The following is a 22,289-nucleotide window of genomic DNA, read 5'->3' as shown; positions in this document are numbered from 1 at the left end:
AGTTCCCTGTTTAACCATGCAGGTCTCCTGAAGAAATCTTCTTGATTTCTTCTACTGTATGGTTTGATCCAAAACGTACACATGGTTGTCTAATTGTGACTGCTCAGATAAAATTATTTTCTGATCCTTAGGCACAGCCCAAATTCTATATATGTATTCTCCCTGCATTTAATGAGATACTTCAAATGCTGAACATCTTGTTCAGCTTTTGGCAGAACACAGATGGAGATAAGAGATTGTTGCCAGGGAGACTTTGCAAACTCTTAGAGTGTAGCTTCACTGATAGTTTTCTAGCATACATCCAATGCTGAGGTCAACAAACAACCTCAGCCCTTCCATATGGGGGATGAAATGGCTTCGTATGGTGAAGCAGGTTTGATGTCCAAGCTCTGAGATCGAACTGTAAAACTTCTTACTCCCTGGTAGATTCCCAATGTACCATGTAGTCTGTGCCCTTTAAGAGAAACAACTAAGTGCCTTTTTTGTTTCCCCAGAAATGTGAGAATTATTCTATATACTAGAAACTCCAAGGTTATGGCTGTTTTCATGTAGTCTCCTCCTCCTCTGGACTGTATTTTGGCAGAGTTGACTGGAGCTGTATAATCAAGAATAACTCCTCCAGGTCTGACATAGCATGACTTCTGGATTTCCATACAGCCAGTGTTTAACAGCACATTGTATTATCCAAAAAGTTTGTTATAACATTCCTGGCAGCTATATTAAAGACCATTACAATTTCAGTGGCTGACTAAAAGAATGGCACAATGCTGAAAAAGAAAGGTTTTCTTTGACTAGCAGTTATACACATAACCTATTCACTTAGCTAGCAATAGATTATTTTTTTAGACATGCTTATGTCACATATATTTTTAATGACCTAGACATTATTTTTCACTAATTATATTTTAGATAGATCATAAAAGATTTTGCCCCTTTGTGACACAGTCTGTTTCCCCACTTTTCGTTATGAAATTAAGCTCTCATTTTATAATCCACAGCAAGATCAAATATCACATTCTCTTAACACTCCATTAGCCTGGTGAACCCTTCTACATATATCAGTGCAGTTACACTGGGCTACAGAATAGGCAAACATGATCATTTACAAACAAAATAGCATTAGTTGCAACCATGAATTAATAATGGAAACCCTAGACTCTTTTACCTTCACTGCCACCAAGATCTTGTCCTGCTCGGGACAGAGGTTATAGCATTCCGCCAGAAAGACTTTCCCAAAGGCTCCTTCTCCCAGTTCTCTTTTGAGAACAATATTGTGGCGTTTGATGTGCTGCACAACTGTGAAAAGAAGACAAAACGGATGTCAGAAGTGAGATGCAAGGCCAGGATGGGATGGGATTCATGCTTACAGCCACGTGGAGACAGTGTTGCCTGGAAAGTGGGGCACGTGTCGTGGAAGGAACCAGAGTGCCCATGTGTCATTCATTAGTGCTTTGTTGAAAAAGACTGAGTTAATATATTTATATTTGGAGAGTAGCTCATTTGCTGGATAAGAAGACACGGAGGCCATTTATCATCGTGTTAGGATGATTGTTGCAAGGCATACATAACAGCCAATTCTGCTTTTTTTAAAACATGAAAACAAAGAATCAGAAAACAAATCAAACCTTTCTCACACCACTTCTATTTTTATACCTCTCACAATAGCTGAACTCTCTTGTCCAAAGTAAAAGTGTTTTAAAATTAACCTAATCCAAGAAAACAAAACATGCCATCTTTCAACTAAATTCAAATTACTCTCTGATTCTCTTACCACTTGTTAAACTGCTTTCCCTCTCTGTGCTATACTACCATTATAATAAGATAGAAATTTTTTTCTTGCAAACATGATTTACAGTATTGTTCTGAAGTAAAAGAAATAAAAGATGGACAAAGGTTTTAGACAGCATAGTGGACGGAGCCTTAGTGGAATTTCTGCCCACAATCAGTTAATTTGGACTTTAAAGTCCTTGAGCATTTTTGTTCAATGCATTTTACATTTTCCTTTCAGCACAAGCTTCCATTAAAAGATTTAGTATTTAAAAGACTTTACCAAATTCTGTAGAATACATTATAAATTTGCAATGTACAAGCTAAATAAAGCAACTGTAAGGCCAGTTTAACTGGCCAAGTCAACAGGGTTGACAGGTCGTGTTGCTGAAATTCTACAAAACAGCATCTACTGATGAATTTAACCTTAGTGCATTTAGCTGCTTTTGCAAACACTGAAATTTAACCCTGCCTGGCCAAAGTCTATTTGCAATTTAAAACCTAAACACAGTGAAGTAAACAGTGGTGCAGAGGCATCAGGCTGGCTTCTGCAAAGGCATGAATCTCACCTTGGCTGCTTTAACTGCAGGGACCAGGACTGAACCCTGCCAATAATTTAGGATCCATTCAGATGCAGCCCAATTCCTGCCTCCATGCTTGGCCACAGGCCTGTTCCAAATTAGGTGACCATTACGCACAAACCACCTTGGCTCCACTACTAAAAGATGGAAAACAGTGCTGCTGGTAATAGCAGTGAGGATAAATGGCACAGCCCATCCCCATTGCTGTCACCAGCATTTGCAGAAAGGCACCACAGTCTACAAGAGAAAAATACATGTGTCCCACACAGTAAGCATACAGTGACGTAACCCAAGTGCACAGCATATAAATGCACTTCGCATCCATGTGCGTGCATGTTGGGGGAGCCCAGTGCTGGAGCAAGCCAGGGCAGTGAGATATGTCCCCAGGTGCCTCCATCTGAGTTTGCCAGGGGGGCAGAGCACCTGAGGAGTGGACCTCCACTAGACCCAGCTGGCACCTGCCAGAAACCCCCAGGCTGGCACACAAGCAGGCCCACCATGCCCTGGGAGCAGAGAGGAAAGCCAGCTTCTCCCCATGCCACACCAGACCCACCAGGGCTTGCTCCTGTCTCCACAGCTGGCAGCTGCAGGGGGGCCATCATCTACCCCCTCCTCCAATGCCAGGCCTCCCAGCACAGGCCACATGTCCTATTAACAGTTGGGTACATATGAAAGGAGACTGCAAGGTATCCTTGTTTTTCACTCTTGTCAAACTCTGGTCTAGGGTTAGATTGACTTTTACCATGGTGATCCATGTATACGGGGATATTTTGTTTGGCCAGCTACCCAAGTAGCTCCCCTGCAGTCAGTAGGAATTTGCTTTTTATTTTCCTTTCCTGCTCAGCACTGGTTTTTCAAGTGAAGCACAAAATGCAGTCAGCACAAGACAGACCTGAACCAAAGCACACATTTTCCCCATGGACACAAGTCAACTGGCATCCTCACCTCTGCCAATACCGGTGACAAGGCAGACAGGCGGGGAGGACCGCTGCCCCAGCACGCCGCCTGAGCACTGGAGCGTGGCACACCTAATGACCTGTGCTTTAAAAAATGCTTACTAAAACATGAGCACTCCCCCTTACCCCCTGCCAAACCTGCCATTCAACCCTGCCTCTTGGGGACTTCTGTTTCCCTCTGCTTGACCAGTATCACCAGAAGGATACTTTCCTAGAGAAAGAAGTTCAGCTCCATGTCACCAGTGTTACCATCTTAAAATGCTCACAAAGCCCATAGGCCGGGAGTAGGGCATCAGCAGCAAAACTCCATCAGAGCCAGTTTTTCACTTAGTTGTCTCCACAGCTGGCAAAACTTGGTGATGAGCACAGTTAACTTTCTGAATTTTGTGTGGGTCTTCTCCATTTTGAACCCAGAACACCCTCAATGCTGGCTCTAACAGTACAAAGGTTTTTTGTGAAGTTCTGGAGGACTTTACAAACAATAGAATAAAAATAAATAAGAAACATATCAACTACTTCTTTGTAGTACACTTACAGCTGCTGCTAAATGCTCTTGTATAAACTAAGCATTTGAATAAGCAACCCATTCCATAAACCAAACTGTTAAAACCAAAATGCATCAAGCTGCAGAAAAGATCTGCATGGAATATATTTGCAACTTGTCATGCTCTATCCATCCCTGTTACCTTTCTGAGCTGCACTGAGTTACTAAAAAAATATAAAAAAAATGTGACTAAATGGGCAGAGATTAAATATAAGAACAATGCAAGTAAATCAAATACACATGATGTGACGGAAATACGAGCTAAGGAAAAAATCCATTTAGTACACTCAGGGCCCCAGCCATAATGACATCGTCTTCAGTGGGAGTTAGCAGGAGATACACTGAAAAATTCAGGTCAAAATCTGCTTTCAGTTAATATCAGGATAAAGCCAATTATCTCTGTTGAAGTCCAAGAGATTATCCTGGTTTTACATTGAAGAAACAAAACAGAATTTGGCCAAAGAGGTGGCATAACTGAATTACCAAAGAAGTGGTCTCATAAGATTGTTTCAGAGGCAAAGATATACAAACATTCAAAGGGTAGCTATGTTGCTTTCCCCCTTTTGACTCTAAATGGTGATTGCATTTGAGCCGCCGTTTGTACTTTTAAAAGCATATAATCCCTGGTTTAAAATATCTTGTCTAATTACTGTAAAAAATACATTACACTAAGCTAAAAGCTAAGTAAAGTTGAAACACTTAAGAGAAGTATGAAACAAAATACAAAGCGAGACCCAGCAAACTAAACAAGGGTAAATACTGAAAAGAAGCAGTGGTGTTAAGTAACCACACAGCCATATCTATAGAAGCAGAGGGCTCCCACAGATGACTGCAGGGAATCGGCTATCAACAAGGAGCACAACTACAGAAAAGGGCTCTCTATTCATCTTGCGGTCTCATAGACATCCCACCAACAGAGCTGGACATTTAGGTATTCCATTCACTAAAAAACAGTACGTCACACTGGAAATGACGCATCAAAGCCTTATCCTGCAAACAGGCATGCAGTTGCACTCCGCAGGTAACCCACCTTTGATGATGAGGCTGAACAGAGAGGGTGACACCGCGTTCTGGAGTGGGTCCCAGCAAAATGGGCAACTTGGGATCACCTCACCACATGGAATTCACTGAGTTGGATGTGACTGGTTCTAGCCACAGATAGCAGGACACTCAGCAGTATAAATTATTAAAATGTTTCTGCACGTAATTAAAAAGTGAAATGCTGTGACAGACTGAAAGTGTTTTCCCTTTGGTCACAAACAATAGGTCTGAACGTTTTCTCACCACATGTGACCATTAAACCACCTAAGCTGACCTTCTACACAGCACTAAGCACAGGATTAAGTTAAATGAGTTGCGCTTGGCAGGAGACTGCCTGCACAAAGCAGCTGTTTCAGTCTTGATTTGAAAGTCTGAGCTATTCACTTGCCCTAATGTGTAATCATTTTCACTACTAATAAAAATGCATGCCTTTTTCTTTATCTCTTAGTTTTTAGCTTGTCTGGCTTGCAGGTCTTCCCCTTTGGTTTCAGACTTTCTCTGCTAGCTTGAGCAGCCTTTTTAAGGTCTGGTACTAAATATACATGATGAACACTCTTCTTGCTCTTCTTGGTAAGGCAAAGAGATGGAAGCTCCTCCCAGGAAAACCTTTTCTCCAGTTTGCCAGTCATTTTCATGGCTCTTCTCTGGAAAAAATTTCAACAACCTTTTAAAAGAAGTTGTTTCCAGTTGTTTTTCTCAACTGGAAGCCAGGACACTTGTATAACTCTCCACAAGGTTGGGATAAAAACATAGAATCAGCTCCCTATGAAGATCACACTAATCCTTTTAAGGCTGGGATCCCTAAAGAGCAGGAAAATTACACAGTTATGTGGTACGCATGAGTGTGTCTCATCTTGAACATCTCACCCAATTACAGTATCACAAGTGCTGTTAAGTTTCAGATGTGTTCCCATACGCCTTATGAGGACAGCAGGGCAGAGGAGAGCTCTCTCCTTACAGAGGGGCTGCAACACAGGCTTCCTGCTTCATGGACAATAAGAACCACAGCAGACAGGCTCCATCATCACTGCTCACTGAACTACCCATACTAGAAGGTCTTGTTGTGTTGCATGCCCTACTGAGTCTGCTTTCTAAGACACTGTTCAAAACTTTGTTAGCAGTACACATGTGGAACAGCCCTGAGGAAATACGTTATGCCAGGACTTTGAGAAGAGAATAAGGATCTTCAAGATGCCAAGTAACCAGGCAAAGTAAAATTATAAACATATTTACAGTTGCATAAGAAAAAAAGCAGCCACAGAAGACACACAGCTTGTGATGTGACATGGGGTGCCACAGAAAGATATTTTACAAGGTTCTTAATTTCTTCTCCCACCATTTCTCTTGCAATCATGAAGACTCAACTATTTCTAAGACCTTGCTACAAAAAACAGGTGTAAATGGTTGAATGATTGTTCAGATAGTATACAAAATTTGTATAGCACTTGTTATTCACATAAAAGGAGGGGTAGAATTTCAGAGAGAATCCCATAGCAGGAGGATGCAAAATCACTATGAACAGCAGACAGCAAGTCTAGCCCAATGACCATCGGATTCTGCAGCAGCAGCATCTCTGCAGTTATGCATGCTATTTCCAGAGCAGAAATTTTGGCACATTGATATATTTACTCTCTCACACTGCAAAAAAAGCCAACAACAACCACTTTTTTTTTTTCTTTTTAAACTTGTAACCAATCAGCATTGCCTGGATGCAGAAACAGGCCAGCTCAGTTCTGAGAGTGTACTTCTGAGTAATCCCATACCACATTCATTACTTACTAATCTCTTTATATTTTTGTGTAGTGCTATTGCTGTTTAATTTTTACCATCCAGCAGCAACAAATTCTTATGCAAGACAGGTGCTCAGCTGCTATAGGCACAAACAAACAAGCAGCATGTTTTCATATATATACTCCACAGCTGAGATTCAACTCACATCTCTTTAACAGAAGGAAAATAAGCTGACAGAAAACCTGTTCCTGAGGTACTCTGCTGTAAATGAAAGGGCTGGTATAGGCTACAGAAAAATGAGTAAGGAAGATGTACAGAACAACTAGGTAAGAAAGGCATTTGGGCATTGTCACATTACCTGTAGAAGTATGGCTCCTGAATTACTTTGAATTTCGTTTTGTTTCTTTGAAAAAGAACGGTTTCATTCAACAGCTGTGAAACAGTTATTCCTGAGTGGCCATCAGCACTTTGCCAGATTTTTCACAGGCATGAGACCCTAAGTGGGCCTTGAGGAGACATTTAATGGGCAAGTTGAATAGGCAGTGGTATTCCTGGGAGAACTGGAGGCATTTACAAAAGGCAAACCTGTGGGCACTCACAGGAATGGCATAATTCCCAGGTATTTCCTAGCTGTGAAGAGCTACATCGGATGATAAATCCAATAAATCTGTGATTGTTGCAACTTAACCTTTCAGCTGCTTCAATTACAACTTATATCCTCATAGGATCTATACTTTAAACCTCAGAATTTCTATTGTCTTGGCTGAGAATCAGGCTTCCCTTCGTGACATAGCGCTGCAGCTCCTGGGAGGGTGCCCAGTCCTCCCCACCTGCCCGCAGCAGCAGGGGCACCACAGCTCTTGCCCACTGTAAACTAATTTTGCTGTAGCTGGCGTGGGTCTTCTCTGGCTGAAACTCAAGTGTTTGCTGTCTTTTAGGGTTAAAATTTGATCTCTGTTCAGGTTTTTATCTTACTCTTTTGTTAGCTAATTGATTTGTTTTAGTTGGCCAAGATCCTCTCAGTTTGGCCACAGACAGGCATATTGCCGTACTTTATTAGATACTTATAATAAAATAAGAACTACTTAATAATAAATTATAATAACAATTCTATAATTGTTTTAAATGCATGAGCCTTATGAGCTAAATTGACCCTTCAGGATAACAAGAATAATGAAGCTGACAGTTTTTCCAAGCATGAATTCGCCCTTGCATACAAAAACTAAGGTACACAAGGCCCTCAAGCCTCAGCAACCCGAAACTGTTTTCTATTTCAATTGTAAATATATATTAAATATGGATTTGATCTGTTACATGCTAAAACAATTGTGATATACCAGAATAACTGACAGCAAAGTCTGGCGCTTTACATTCAGACTAACAGCAGATACTAAACACCCTGTGTTTCTCTTTCTATGCTGCTTTCAGCCTACTAACCACTTTTCAGCACAGTACCATAAATCAGCTTTAAGCAGAAAACTGTGCTGGAATTTTGACCAAAAAATGCCTTTGCAGATGTGTATACACTTAATTTGTAAATGCTAATCTCAATGCACTTTTTTCAAAAGATTAATGATTGTAAAACTTGAAGGCTATTTTGTGTTAGCTGTGGTACAAAAACTCTGCTAGTATTATTTTATTGTGGCACATCTGGTCTGCCTTCCATGATTAAGTTAACTGGAGACAATGAGCTCATTACCACCACCCTTCTCTTAGCTCAGACCAGGAAATCCTTTCCCTCAGCATGATACTAATCTTTAGGGATCTTCTGGGCTGCAGAAACAGAAGCACTCAGCAAAGGATGAGGAAGTACCATGTAGCATATCTCACATAATAGATGCTTGCAGGGGAGAAGGGCTAATAAACATACTGTCTTCAAAGTATTAACTGTTTTCTATCTCTGTTTTCAGAAACAGGCATAGTCTGAAAAGCATCACAGGATGCCAGTCTGGGAACAGGACCTGAAAGAAATATCATACATTCAGAGACTGAGCCATGTTCAAGCTTGGCCTAAGTGGGTATAGAGGTGAAATTCAAAGGAGATTGTCCTATTTTTGATGTAGGTTTCTCTGCTTTGTTTTTTCCCTTCTCATTTTAAAAGGAAAAGGAAATAATTTTGGACCTCGATATAAGGGAGGACAGAAGGGTTTTACTGGTGGCCTTTCAAAAAGAAAAATTAAAATTAAATAGAGCTTTCAAGCCTGTGAAGGAATAAACCATATGTTTAGTTCACAGTGCCAAATTCTATTGCCTCATGTAGTTAAGCACATACTTAATCTCTACCTTTTGCTGAACTATTTGACCAAAACATGGCATAGCATCTGATGTGCCATGTTAGAAGGGTAGGTTTGCCCTGCTGCAGCAGAAAGAAAAGGGAACAATAGAGAAAACATTGTAGGAGCATGACAGAACCCAGTCTTTTATATATTACTTTTAAGCATATTATTTATGCTTTTTCTAAGAATTTTTGTCCTGCTTCAGAGCACCTTTTACACTTCACTCAGGCTACAGCACACTGTGTGGCTTTCCATGAGAAAAGCTGAATCTTATGCATGTCCATGTTTTGCTTTCTTTTGCCCAGTTGTGGTAAATTCCTCCCCTGCACACAGTTAAGGCTTTGCCCCTATGTGGTTACTCACAATTCTGTGTGTACCACTCCCTTCCCTGGGTTTTGCCGTAAGTGGCCTTTAAACACAGAGAAAAGTTACAGGTTTCGTTATATCTGAGGAGGACCCACTAAAGACATCGGGCATTATGAACAAACAAAAGAAGAAACCTTCCTTGCCCTTTGATCAGATCCCCGCGTTTTTCATTGAGACACATTTTAAGGAGAGAAAACAAGTCTGGAGTCTTCCCATACACTGAAAGGAACCTCCTTTTGCACCCTGCCCTCTGGGGATGCAGAAGGGGTTAGCACTAACTGTGATACCACCCCAAAACCCTGTGAGACAGAAGACATGGGCAAAACCATCATTCCCTTTTACAAATGTGCCGTCCTTCGGCATTTCTGTGTCCTTCTGTGGTAAGGCACCTGTTGCTCTGATGCAGCTGCACTGAGAGGCTGACACACCTCTTTGCTAGGGCATGACATCTACAGAGGCTTCCCACAGGGCATTTCTCTCTTGGCCCCTGTTACAGTTTCAGAACCCCAGTGCTTATGGCTAACAAAGGCAGCTGTAACTGGCAGCATATGCATGCAAGGTACACCCAGAAAATCCGTCTTTGCTGCTGGGCTGTGCCAGGTAACTTCTCCTGCAGTCAAAAGATTATTACATTGTACTAGTTTCAAACAAAAGCTCTACAAGGTCCCACTTACAGGTCATCCAAATGAAGTCACAAAGGGTTTGCAAGACTCAACATGCTGAGGATCTTTCAGGAACAGATTCCCAACAACTGAAAAGAAAATATGACTTTTCTTTTGTCTTGTTGCACATGCACTGGAAAAAACTTATTCCTCTGCTTCCGTATGACTGTAGTACTTTCTCCATTTTTCAAGCTTAGAAAGATCTGTTTATCGTAGACCACACATCACCTCCTCTGCTGACCTGGGTCTTCCATCCTACATCCTCCAAAGGACTAAGACTGTAAAGTGTATGTTTGTTGTATGATAACAACACAAATTATTCTGTGTGTAAAGGTTTCCACAGCCTGAGTGACTTCTCATTCTCCAGGGTCTAACAACTTCCTCAAATCCTAGGGAGCAATGTGAACGAGACTGTGTCATGCCCCTATATTGAGTTTTGCTTAAGCAAACAGTGGTGCTCCTACTTGGAACTGCTCTGTAAATCACACTACACTGTAACCCAGCAGGATTTGAGAACAATTCAAAGCCTTTTTTAGTAGCAGCAGGGTAGGTGCCTATTCTAATTGTCCTGATAGAAAACCCAACCGGGCCCATGGATACAGTGAGAAAAACAGAGCTATGGCTTGGTTATGGGAATAGCAGGACTTTCACAGATTATTTATCTTGTAAAAAATATCATGTATTTTCTTTTCTCTTCTCTTGGATCTGCATGTTATTTTCATAAAATTAACACGAAAACTAACACATCTAGCTAACAGATCTACCAGAGAATATAAGAAATATCCTTCCATTCAATTCAGCTCTGGCCTGTGTTACCTGTCAGTTGAAATTATGTTTATCTACATTTCAGACAAATAAGAAGGAGTCCTCTTTCTTTGCTAAAACAAGTTTGGTGAGGGAGCAAAAGTCTCAGCTACATACAGTTCCTTGCAACTGGTCTGCACAACTTAGAGCCCAGGGCCACTTGTCCTTTAGAGGATCAGAGGCAATGCCATGCTCTGTATGCCTCCCATGGCTGCGAAGGCACCAGAGTCATCACACCAAATGGAGGTAGGGTTAAAGTAGGAGCAAGGAGTGCCTTGGTTCCACTACAGACAACAAGCCAACAGGTCTGTTTCTCAGCAAAGTTCCCTTCAGACATCTGTGTACATAAGGGCTTCGTAAATTTTCCCTAACATTTATAAATCCCCTCCCACATATCAATAAAACTTCTCAAAAAAGAGAATGAACACAGATACATTAATCAGAAGTTAACTATATGATATGTCAGCAGCTAATGAAAAACAAAGATGTGCACTCCTTTAGGGTAAAGACAGCTTCCCACAGGGTCCACTGTGATAACGAGCAGTCAGAGGCTCAGTAGCAACAGTGACAACACAACTAACCAACCACTGAATGGAATCTTTTAAAGCTGTGGCCTTTGATGAGGTTGAGGACAAGTTCAGTCTCTGCCAATATGCTTTCAGCACCTAAAAGCATCTTGGTTTTGATAATTACAGTGTGCTGAGCCAAGCAGCTGTCACTAAGGAACAGGAGGTGCCCAAATGCAGCAAAATGCATAGAAGTTTACTGGCTGATTTGTCACACAATAATGAACCCAGTTACAGCCTTTTGATGCATGGAAGTGAAAGATAGAAAGAGGCACTAAAAAAAGGAGGAAAGGGAGGAAGAAAGAGCTTTGAACATCTTGTTCCAGTCAGTTTCCAAGAAAGAAGAAAACACCAGGCGTGATTCAAAGGATGCCCTCCCACAAGCCCCAGTGCTGCTCGAGAACTGGCCAATGAGCAGATGCCCGAGACACATATTTCCCAAAGCACACAGACCCAGTCTTTGCCAAGATATGAACTCTTGCTCATGGTAGCACACACACAGCAGGGCAAACAAGAACAGTAGAAATGGCTGAATGAACTTTATTCAGGATCTGACATATGGTGTCAGTATAGTGAACATGACCTACAGAAGACTGTTACACTTAGAAGCAGACTGAGTTCGCAGCTCTGACCAATGAGTACCAATTAATTTTGTGGTGATAGCCAGTACACACGTATGATATTCTATAAAAGCTTAAAAGATATCACCATAAATCACAGTCACCTTTGTCCCTTGCCCTCTTGATATCTGGCAAGTACTTACAGTTGAATCTTCTCTTATACTTGTTGTAGACTGAAGTGAATGCAAATGTAATTCTGTCAGTCTCTGCAAGAAACCAAAAATGCATGGACCAGAAAAGTACTCTTCTCACCTAGTGTCTATACGACTGTTGCTTTTAAAAAAGAAAACTTTTTTGTTCCAACTACTGTACACCATGATATTTACAGCAACTGTAGTCTGCACAGAACAAAGACAGGCAAAATACAGGCTTTTTCTCCACTTCCTTCTTAAGTTCAAGTTCTCCCAGAGCAATAAATACCAGCTGCCTACATACTCATGTATGTACAAAACATTTTGAGCAGCAGCAACCAAGACAAATGGCTGCTACATTTGTTGAACTGTAATGGCAGAATACCCCACGTGCTTATCAGTAAAGGAAATATTAAAAATTACCAGAATTTTTATTGCTACCAGTGAAACAGATGGATTTTTGTCTCAAGTTGCTCATAACTGGCACTTGCAGCTAAGGAAATGGGTGTTGCCCACTGATATGCTGTGGTCTGCACTTAACCAAAACACTGAGGTACACAAAGCATTATTGTTAGCCCTACAGACAAGATGTCACCAGGGAAGATTAACAGACCACTTTCAAAAGCAATGTTGATTAACTGCTGCCTCCTGCAACACCACCACCAGCAGGAGGGCAAGTACAGACCTGCTTTTAGGAGGGACTGGTCTGAAGCCTGTTACGGAGCTGGAGGGATACTTTGCCTTTCGGTAGTCCAACATCCATAAAATAGTCCTCAAGCAATTTTCAGGACACTGTGTTTCTAGCCTGTCCTTTTCTAGGGAGAATTTTAAGGAGAAGAGGAAGGATCAAAAGCTAACATAATTATTTATAAACCAATTTCAAGATTTACTGGGTAGTTTTTCCAATGTTTTCCCATGAACAACTCTCAACTAACTTACAGGCTAGTGTGTTGTTTTCACTATTGCTTCTGTCACATTTATTCTTCCCTTGTTGCAACATTTTCTTTGATATGAGAACAATAATTCAGCCACATGTACCAAGAATATAAGAGGTTCTAACTGCAAAAATAACCATTACTGATTTGCAATTTTTGTCACAGAGAAGCTACAGAGGGGCAACATTATTTGCTTCTGAAACCTAGACACACACACACACATAGAGATAGAAAAGGTATTTGTCAGCAAATTCGTCGGCAAACAACTCTTATGAGGCTTCTGCTGAGTGTATCTGTCTGCTGAGTTTTCCCCACTTAGAAAACAATGCCATAAATGCTTACTTAGTTGTGTCACAATAATGAATTTTTTTAAAACATTACTTACTTTCTATTCGAACAGTGTCACAAAGCTATGAAGTGTAAGCTTTGTATCCATCAAAGTTCTTATCTGATATATTCTGAAAACAATGTCCCAAATTCCCTGCTACCATCACTTTCTAAATTTCAAAATCTACAGTGGAAACTCTTCAGGTAACAGATTTGGCTGCAATTAATACTTTCTTTTATTTTTACAGATTCTGGCCTCCTTAAAGTGTAAGTGGATTATAACACAGTCAAAAATAAAGGCAACTGGAAAGAAAAAAGTGCATTTGTAAAAAAGACTTTATAACACTGTTTCTCTTGCATTGCCTTTAGTGTTATTTTGTATGCCATGAAACTGATCCTGCTCTCACTCACAAAATGTAAACTGCGAAACTCAGTGAAGTCCTTCTAGATTAACAGTCACAAAGAGAAGCTGATGAAGAAAGAAGCTACGAAACTCACTGTATCTCCTCATTTAAGGAAAAAAAACCTAAAACAACCTTGCCATGAAAAAAAGAATATGTCAGGTCTGTTGCTTAGCTAAGTGCCCTAATTCTTTGCTTACTCCAGTCCATATGCTGTTAATTTACAGTCTTTTATGTACCATCCCATATAAAAGTAAACAGGCCCTCAGGGATTAACATACCACAACCAGCACTTCAAAACTACTTGCCATAGCTCCCTTTCCACACCTTCATAAATGTAAACAAATAAAGATTTCTGAACAGGAGCTACTGGAATTATTTTCCTTCATATTGTGTCAAGCAGGCATCAGAAATTCCAGTTGTTGTGGACACTGGGGAAAATGGTAAATTGCATTCTAATGAGCACTATTCTAGCTAAGCATCTGAACAATATAATTGGAAAAAAATTCCTTCTCAAAACAATTTTAACAGGTATTTTTGCACATAATTAACCAAGTTGAAAGCTAGGTACAATAGCTAGGAGCAAGTGCATTAGCCTTGCAACTGCACAAAGTGCTGTGCTTTCACATATGGACCTTGCTGAAAGCCCTAGTTAAGGACAGCCATGACTACTGCTCCAGTACAGCGTTTTTAGTTCAAGCCCAGCTCTGCAGGAGTCTGATACAACTTTACCAAATCAGTGACAGGCTTGTCACCAAAACAGGCAGTCTCACAAAAAAGACTTACATCTTGCCTCAGAAATATCTCAGAAATTGGACAGGTTGTGAGTTTGAATTAAAAAGAAGTACATCAATCGCAAATGTGCTCTATGCTGCAATTTTCCATCCAGTGATGCATGTCTGCAGATATATAGAAGAGGAGGATCATCCATATGGAGTTTATTGTCTGTAGTGAGAGGTACAAGACTGAACTCCTGATAAGCTTGAGAAGGGACACAAGGGAAAGATTGAATATGGGCAGTGTGCAGTATGAACTCTGAAAAAAAGAAAAGGAAGATGACTAAACTGCTCCAGTTCAAAAGAAAGGGAATCTCCAGACCTCAGCTGATTAGTAGTGCTAATCAGATTTTCTGCTGTTTTCCCACTTAAGTATTTTAGGTCCTATTCATTTAGATTTCTTCATCCTGAACAGCCTGTTACAGCTGCTCAGGAACAAGCTAAACATCTGCCCTGAAAAGACTTCTGTTTAAGAATTTACACAACATTTTAATAAATGCTGTCCCTAGTACAGCAAGAATTTGTCCATACTGAAACCAATGTCACAGCCACTTGTTTTGCACAGTGAAGTTTTCTTCTGTTACACTAGACAATCATAATTGGGGTGTGCTTAGAAAAAAAGACAGAAACTTTTGCTAGCTTATTTATCACTACTTCTCAATGACTCAACTTTATTTCAATGTCACATATTGCACAGCTGCCAACCTGTTGAATATATTTCTGCAGCCGACTTGGTTAGTTATCCTACTATTTCAAAAGCTTGTGATCTCTTATGGAAGTTTGCAGATGTAGTTACCTCCCCAGCTATAGCATAACAATGCATGCTGGAACACAGGCTCTGGCACAGACTTTGGAGATGTGGAAAGGTTACACAGTTTTGCAATGAATTCATTATGATCAAGCAGCACCACTTAAAGCAATCACTCTCCTGGCCAAAGAAGTAAGTGAGGAAAAAAAACCCCAAAACAACAAAGTCTTCACTTTTCTGATGTCCTGTTGCATCAAAGCACAGGTTGCAACAAGCTGAGAATGTGTAATGTGCTTCAACGTCTTTTTCAGTTGCTATGGTACAGTTTCTTATGGAAAATTCCTTGTTCTGCGTGATGTTTTTCCTGCCTCATTTGGGATGGCAGAACCGTTCCTTGTGTCACCTGAGAAACCGGGCTGTCAGTTTCCACCTATTGGTGAGAAAGAAACTCATCAGCAGCAGAACTCAATGGAAAATTCCTCGGGTAGAAGTTTCTGCGCTGGAGGTCAACATGACACTGGGGAGGAAGGATGGATGGGTCAGGGGCTGAGGGGGGCATGCAGGAGATCTGGCTTCCAATTCAGGGTTAGCCACAGATTTCCTGTGTGAGCTGGGGCAAGGGATTTAATCCCTGGGACTCCCTGCTCATGCAGGCAGGACAACAGAGCATCCTCCCCCCATGCTTCAACCTGTGTGCAAAGTCCCAGGTCTGTAACCTCCCTACAGGCCAACCAACTAGCTCCGGATTACATGAACAGGGCCATAGCCCAAAAGCTCTTCAGGCAGGGGTTATTTGCAGCTGTGGAATGCCACAGTGCTTTGCTTTGTTTGGACCTTGGGGCTCTCAAGCAATGCCCGCAATTCATTCCATTGTTTGCCACTCTGAAGGCAAAGTATCAGCATAGGCAAGGAAGGAAAACTCCAGCTTTACTGTGTAGTCAAGCAGGAGAAAATGCTTAGCTTTTAGAGGAGACCTCCAATCTATTTCTTGCACAGACAATAAAAAAAATTGCCAGAAACACAGTATAAAAATGGTTTTATAGCATCACACTAGTGATATAAAGCAATCAGAGATAGGGCCTTTTCACTAGGAGTATTTCTTTTATGGATTAGTTGGAAGTAATCTGATTTTAATGTGACATTTTTCCCGCTGGAATGTTTTTCCTTCCAATAAAAAATATTTAGATTCCATCACTCTTGATTCATGACAAAACCAAAGCATGGCTGGGAAAAAAAAAAAAAAAAAAAGACCTTTACATTTTTATGCAGTTGGATACCTGCCTTATTTCAGAATGCTAAAATTCCCATGGGCTCCCTATGGTGAAGAGAAGAGCTTTTGACCTCTCTGAGGAAATGGGTTTTGAAAATAATAAATGCGTAAGTGCTTGTAAAGGGACTCCTTCAATAATGTCTACCATGAGAGTGAATAGCATTCAAGATGTTACAATGCAATTGCACTCCATGGGACAAATTTTCTGTTGGTGACAATATTTAAAGCTCCATTGACTTCAGTGGAGTTTCACCCTTTAATCAAAGAAGGTCTGGACTTGCTGGGTATCACTTGCAGTTACACACAACCCCTTTTGTCTTTTAGAGTCCCTCCCCTTCCCAGATAAGTTCAACAAGAAAACAAATGGAAATAGGTGTAGGAATGAAATAAAATGTGTCAAATATTAATTAAATACAAGTCAAGATATTCAAAATTTTGATTCCCATAACACTGACTTCAGCAGAAAACCAGAAGAAAAATTTGACTGAAAAATATTAATGATGGAAAATAAAGCTTTAGATTTGACAGTACACAAATGTTGATCTTCAGTTTCTGTTTTGGCTTTATAAAACAAAGAATCAACTTCAACATTCCAAAGTGGAAAAAAGCTTTTTTTTTTTTTTTCCCTCTACCAACTATAAAAAAATCTTACTCATAATTTTTAAATATTTGCCCAAATAAAATTTTCATTTTAAAATACCGAATTATTTTCATTTTATTGAGGATGAACATTTTTCCATGTCAACACTTGAATTTGAAATTGGAGACAAAACTGAATTAAGTGCCCTCTGCTTTAACTTACACTCTCATTTTAAAGCCAAAAGTAATTCCGAAATGCTGAAATCTCCCATGGGAGGAAAATTAAATTTTTGAACAGCTTTACTTCTGTGCATTTAAAATCTCACCTATTACTCTGGAAATTTGGAGGGGTAGGAGCTGTACTGAAGATGGAAGGCTGCATTACTCTGCTTGTACAAAGAGGTAAAGGCACTTTCTTTTAGGATCTTTCTCTCTCTGCGTTACAGTGGAGGAACTACTCTTTCAAGGCTATAATCAGATGAAGAACTGGATGCCAGTCTCATACAGAAGCTTATGCAGGATGCCTGTCCATCAGCACACTGATTCACTGATCATTATCCTCATTCTTATCCAGAGGCTAACAAATTTGACTCCCAAGTACCTTATCCAGTAAAAGTCATGTGCAAGTGGAAAGTATACAGAGAATGGAAGTTAAAACTCAGCTTCAAGCACAGCAAAGTTGTAAGTAAGATCTAGTGAAGTTATAGAAGTGTGAACTAAAACCCAAGATTTGAATACAACTTTGATAAACTATACATCCTGATCTGAATGCTGTCAGTTATAAGTTAATTGCTAGAAAATCTCTCCCAGACTGAGCAAAATTATAATCATCAGAGAAGCATTCTGCAATTGAATTCCTGTGTTACTGCAAATACTCATCAATGTACAAATCCTTCAGAAGAGCAAAAGTTTTGCATACAGCAGTATTTTTGTGTTAGAACCCATAATTTGGATTATGATGGGCCATCTCATCTTCAGTAAGGTTGGTGCTGTCATGTTAATACTTCTAATACACAGAATAGCTCCTCTGCTTTTCAGCAACCAATGCAAATCATGGTGTCTCAGTCCCTTTGATAAATACAAGCACTGTTGTTACATTTCCTTTATCTCAGCACCCTAATAATCCCTCTTCTTGTATCTCCAGCACCACAAGTAGCAACTGGGGTCTGGAGGTGGGGGCACGGATATGCACAGAAATTTCATTCTTCAGCTGTCTTGTAACTCTATTGATCCCTTCACACTGCCCAAAGATATGAGACTTTTTTAAATTATGACCATAATGAAATACCACCAGGGAATCAAGAGGACTTCCCTCCTGAACATCTAGAAAAGAAATAAACATCAGTTTAAAAGCTATAAAATCAAACCAACAAACAGTTAAAGCTACAGATGCAAGGCCCTGACATGCTGACCTCTGGTTCTCTTCACTGGGGCTCCAGAGAAATGTGGATAAAATTCCCTTCCCAACCCAACCCAGATATTCAATTAGTAGGCTGTCATGATGAAATGCAGAAAAAAGAAAAAGTTCAATGAACACATCAACCTAGTGTGAGGCAATTAAAAAGACCCTTAATCAAACACTGCTGCTTTTAACACGTCAGGTAATGTATCAAAAGCAAAGCCTACTTGCCCAAATCCTCTTGCTCCCTGAATCCAGATCCTGAAGTCACGCTGTCAGGGAAGGCAAAACCGAGGTAGTGATTTTAATAGCTTGAACTTTGGAGCAGTATAGCTGCAAAATATTGGCTTAACTGGAGTAAATGACCAAGAGGCCTACCCTTTTGTCTTTCTTTTATTTCCTTTTTCGTCCCCCAGCCTCTCCTTCCTTCTTGTTGCCCAGGAGAGAAAGATTCATACACATTACTGTCTCACAGGATGCCCCTTCTTACTGGTGCCCGCTCTGGTTATTGCTTGGACACAGGCAAGTAATGGGCTTTTGTATTTTTCCTGTAGTTTCTCTTATTGTCTGAGCATGATTTACTCGCTTCATCTTTGTGATGTTGGTTTTGTCCCGTCTAGTGAGTTTTATTACCAACTGTGTCTCAAAGTTTGAGGTTATAATGCCATGTGTAGAATAATGTCAGCCTTAACAACATGCTTCCTAGCTTAAACAACACCTAGAGATAAGAATATTTTATCCATGTTTGTAAAATCAGAGGTATTGCCTGTAGCACAGCATGGGGACATACAGTGAATCCTGTCCACACAAAGCACTTGCCTGTTAAAGGTAACAAGCAAAATGTTAAAGAGTCTGCATTGCCTTTCCTTTGTTTCATAATCTTGCCATAAAAGAGCACCTCATTGAGACTGAATGTATTAATATACTTCATATTTTTTGCATTAATGGGTACAGTGTGCATTTCATAAGTCTTTACACTATTTTTCCCTGATGATTTGCTCCACCACCTTTCATTGTGTTGAAAAGGAGTGGAGAAGAAGTTGTCTCCTGTGAATCAAACCATCACCTTCTGTGGATACGATTGTGTACTAGTTGCCCAGAAGTGTGCTTTTATTTACAGCTTGCACAACGTAAAAAAAAAAATCACACACCAAGAACCTCAATAATGCAAGTGTATCAGGATGCAGAAATGCTTAGCTTGTACAGTATTAAACAGCTCGTTAGTTTACTCAAAAGCAACAACCCAAAAGCTAATTCCAAATACACTCTTGTCAGAGACAATGAGGTCTGTCACAGATTAGGTTAGATAAAGCTTGTTCCATCACAGAATACTGAGATACAAAGAAAACAGTGCTTGCTGGTTTTGGCTCGAATGTGTACAAACAGGTTTTGATCTACGGTTTTCTTAGCCTGATTAGCTAGAGAGTTAACACACTATGCAAAACTCCTAGTCCATCTTAGCACTGACACGACTTAGGAGGATCAGCTAGCAGATAGCAGAATGGGGAATGATGAGCAGCTTGTGAACACAGAGGGTTTATACTCAAGCTTGTAAACTAATACTTCATTTTTTTATTATAAGAGCATGGAGATCTAGGAAAGATTTAAACCCAGGATTGCTATCTTCCCTTAGACTGCATTTCCATTTAAATAACTGCCCTTCTTTCTTAAAAATTAAAACTGCTGGGATGGAGATATATTTCTGCAGAAGCTTAGTTCTTAGCACTTCTCTGAATTTGCCTTATCTTTCTGAGAGGGATATCCAAAAAACCCCTCTGTAAGAGGAGAGATGTTCTCCCTTCGTCTCCCAAAGACCCAACTTTTCTGCAGTTTGCTGACATATTGCTATATTATAGGGGAGACTCTAGTCTCTGAGCCATTCAAATCTCTCCCAGCACAGCCTTTGAGTGCAGTCATGGAAGAATCAAAGTTTCAGGAAGACAGCTCTTGAGATGGTTTAGCCAACAAATACTGTGGATTTTAACATGTACGCTTTTATACAGCATACCCATAGAGAAAGGTTAGAGAAAGGGTAACAAAATGTTTCTTAAAAGCTTTTATGGGCATTTGGATTGGATGACTGGTCTGGTGAGGCCAAAACCCCACTGTGGGTGGGCACAGTCTTTTATATACAATAAAAATAAATACTGCAGGCTCAGGCAGAGAGTCCGTCCCAAGACTAGACCAAAACAAATAAAATTCAAAGATTTCTCTGTACACTTTCTCTCCATTATTAAGAAAAACACTTGATACTTTTCTGTGTTTTTCCCTTAGAAAGTGCTCCACACATTTCTGTGTACATACTCTGTCAATAAACACAAGCTGCAAACTTGAGATGGCAAAGCTGTCTTCTGTGGCAGCAATGAACACCTGTATGCTTTGTTCTATCTTGAAACCATCCTATTTTGCAGTCAAGAAAATTTACCAGTCCAAGATAAATCTCTCACCAGTTTGTTTAATGTTGCCATTTACCATAGTCCATAGTCCTATTTCAGATGTTGAGTCCAAACTCAAAACACACAGAGATCAATAGGCTGGAAAGACTCACGTTGATTAAAATGGGAAATCGATTCTGGATTAGGCCTCTAGAGAAGAGCTACCAGTGCAAAGAAAACTTCTCTCTTCTTCCTCATTTGAAAGACATACTCTATTTTGCACTGTGTTTATTCCTCAGTGTGGTACAATTTCAGGGCTCTTTAAAATGCTGCCATTAAAAAAGGCAAAAAATTTTAACCTTGAAGTGCAATACAACGTTGTGATAAATGCGTGAAACCAATTCCAGCGAGGAAACATGCTGCATCAGAATGCATAATGCAAAAGACTTCAGTTAGACTTCAGTCACCTTCTACTAAAATAAGGATTGATGCAAATAGCTGCATTAAGATTAGCTTTCAGAAGGATTCACTGCATCTGCAAGGAAAGCAAAAGGCTTGTGCCTTCCTCTCCAGAAGCAAAAGCTAAGACAAAAAGGAAATATACTCTCCAAGATGGATCATGTGAATTTGAGGCTTAAATCTGTGCTCCTATAACACCACATCTTCAGGATTAGAACTGCAATTTACTGTGTCTGAAACCACACCTCCTGAAAACATGCACCTGATGTTTCCTCTCACGATTAGGTACAAGAGTGAAATGACCTTTCTCACAAGGCTGAGTTGAAGTCAGAGCTTATGGGCTTCAAGTCTGATGCCTGCTGGGACTGGCTGCGGCAGCTGGAGGGGTCCAGCCCGGGAATCCAACCTTGAGACTTGCACCTCTGATAACGCTAACACTGTTTCACATCACTGCCTGTCAGGACAGATGAGCATCAGTTCTCTGCTGCACTGGCTTCTGATCCTCTCCTCCTCTGCTCTCCTGGTCCTGAAGGTTTCAGCCACAGAAGGATATAAACATGTTGCTGTTAGTGTCAGGGAAGCTGCTACATATGATACTGGGAATATCTGCTGGTTTATTAGATAGGATTAGGATTTTAAAAAGAACATAAATCTTTATGTCACAGAGCATAAACCAATTTCTACGTGTTGGAAGATCTGGAAGAAATACACTCCGTAAGGTTTATGAGATACTTATTTGATGAAAGGTTTCTAACAGGTACAGTACCAGCTATTTTGAGGTACCAGAAAAATTACTACTGAGATCCACTGTAGCAATCTGTTCGTTCAGAACTGAGCAGATACAGTATGCAAAATGAGGTGAGAATTTACCATCAACATAGACAGGAATGGCATTGCTGGACAAAACATAAATCATTTTACTCTCACCTGATGATACAGCACCTTTGTGCACAAATGAACTTCACGGACCAAAGC

At 40.3% G+C, this 22,289-nt stretch overlaps 1 protein-coding gene across 1 annotated transcript in view; it reads right to left on the bottom strand.

The window, feature by feature from the left end:
• Positions 1-1,165: 1,165 nt before the first annotated feature.
• Positions 1,166-22,289, bottom strand: part of LOC104526375 (BDNF/NT-3 growth factors receptor-like) — a gene marked incomplete at both ends in the record, with an annotated part of 32,224 nt that continues 11,100 nt past the window's right edge. The window contains one exon of the mRNA XM_010169810.1: positions 1,166-1,296. Within this exon, the coding sequence (XP_010168112.1) occupies positions 1,166-1,296 (131 nt within the window). The remainder of the gene's footprint in view (positions 1,297-22,289) is intronic.

The sequence above is a fragment of the Antrostomus carolinensis genome, unplaced genomic scaffold (genome assembly GCF_000700745.2).
Source record: "Antrostomus carolinensis isolate BGI_N321 unplaced genomic scaffold, ASM70074v2 scaffold8306, whole genome shotgun sequence".
Taxonomy (NCBI): domain Eukaryota; kingdom Metazoa; phylum Chordata; class Aves; order Caprimulgiformes; family Caprimulgidae; genus Antrostomus; species Antrostomus carolinensis.
Note: the sequence above shows the minus strand (reverse complement) of the source record. Positions and strands in the feature narration are given on the sequence as shown.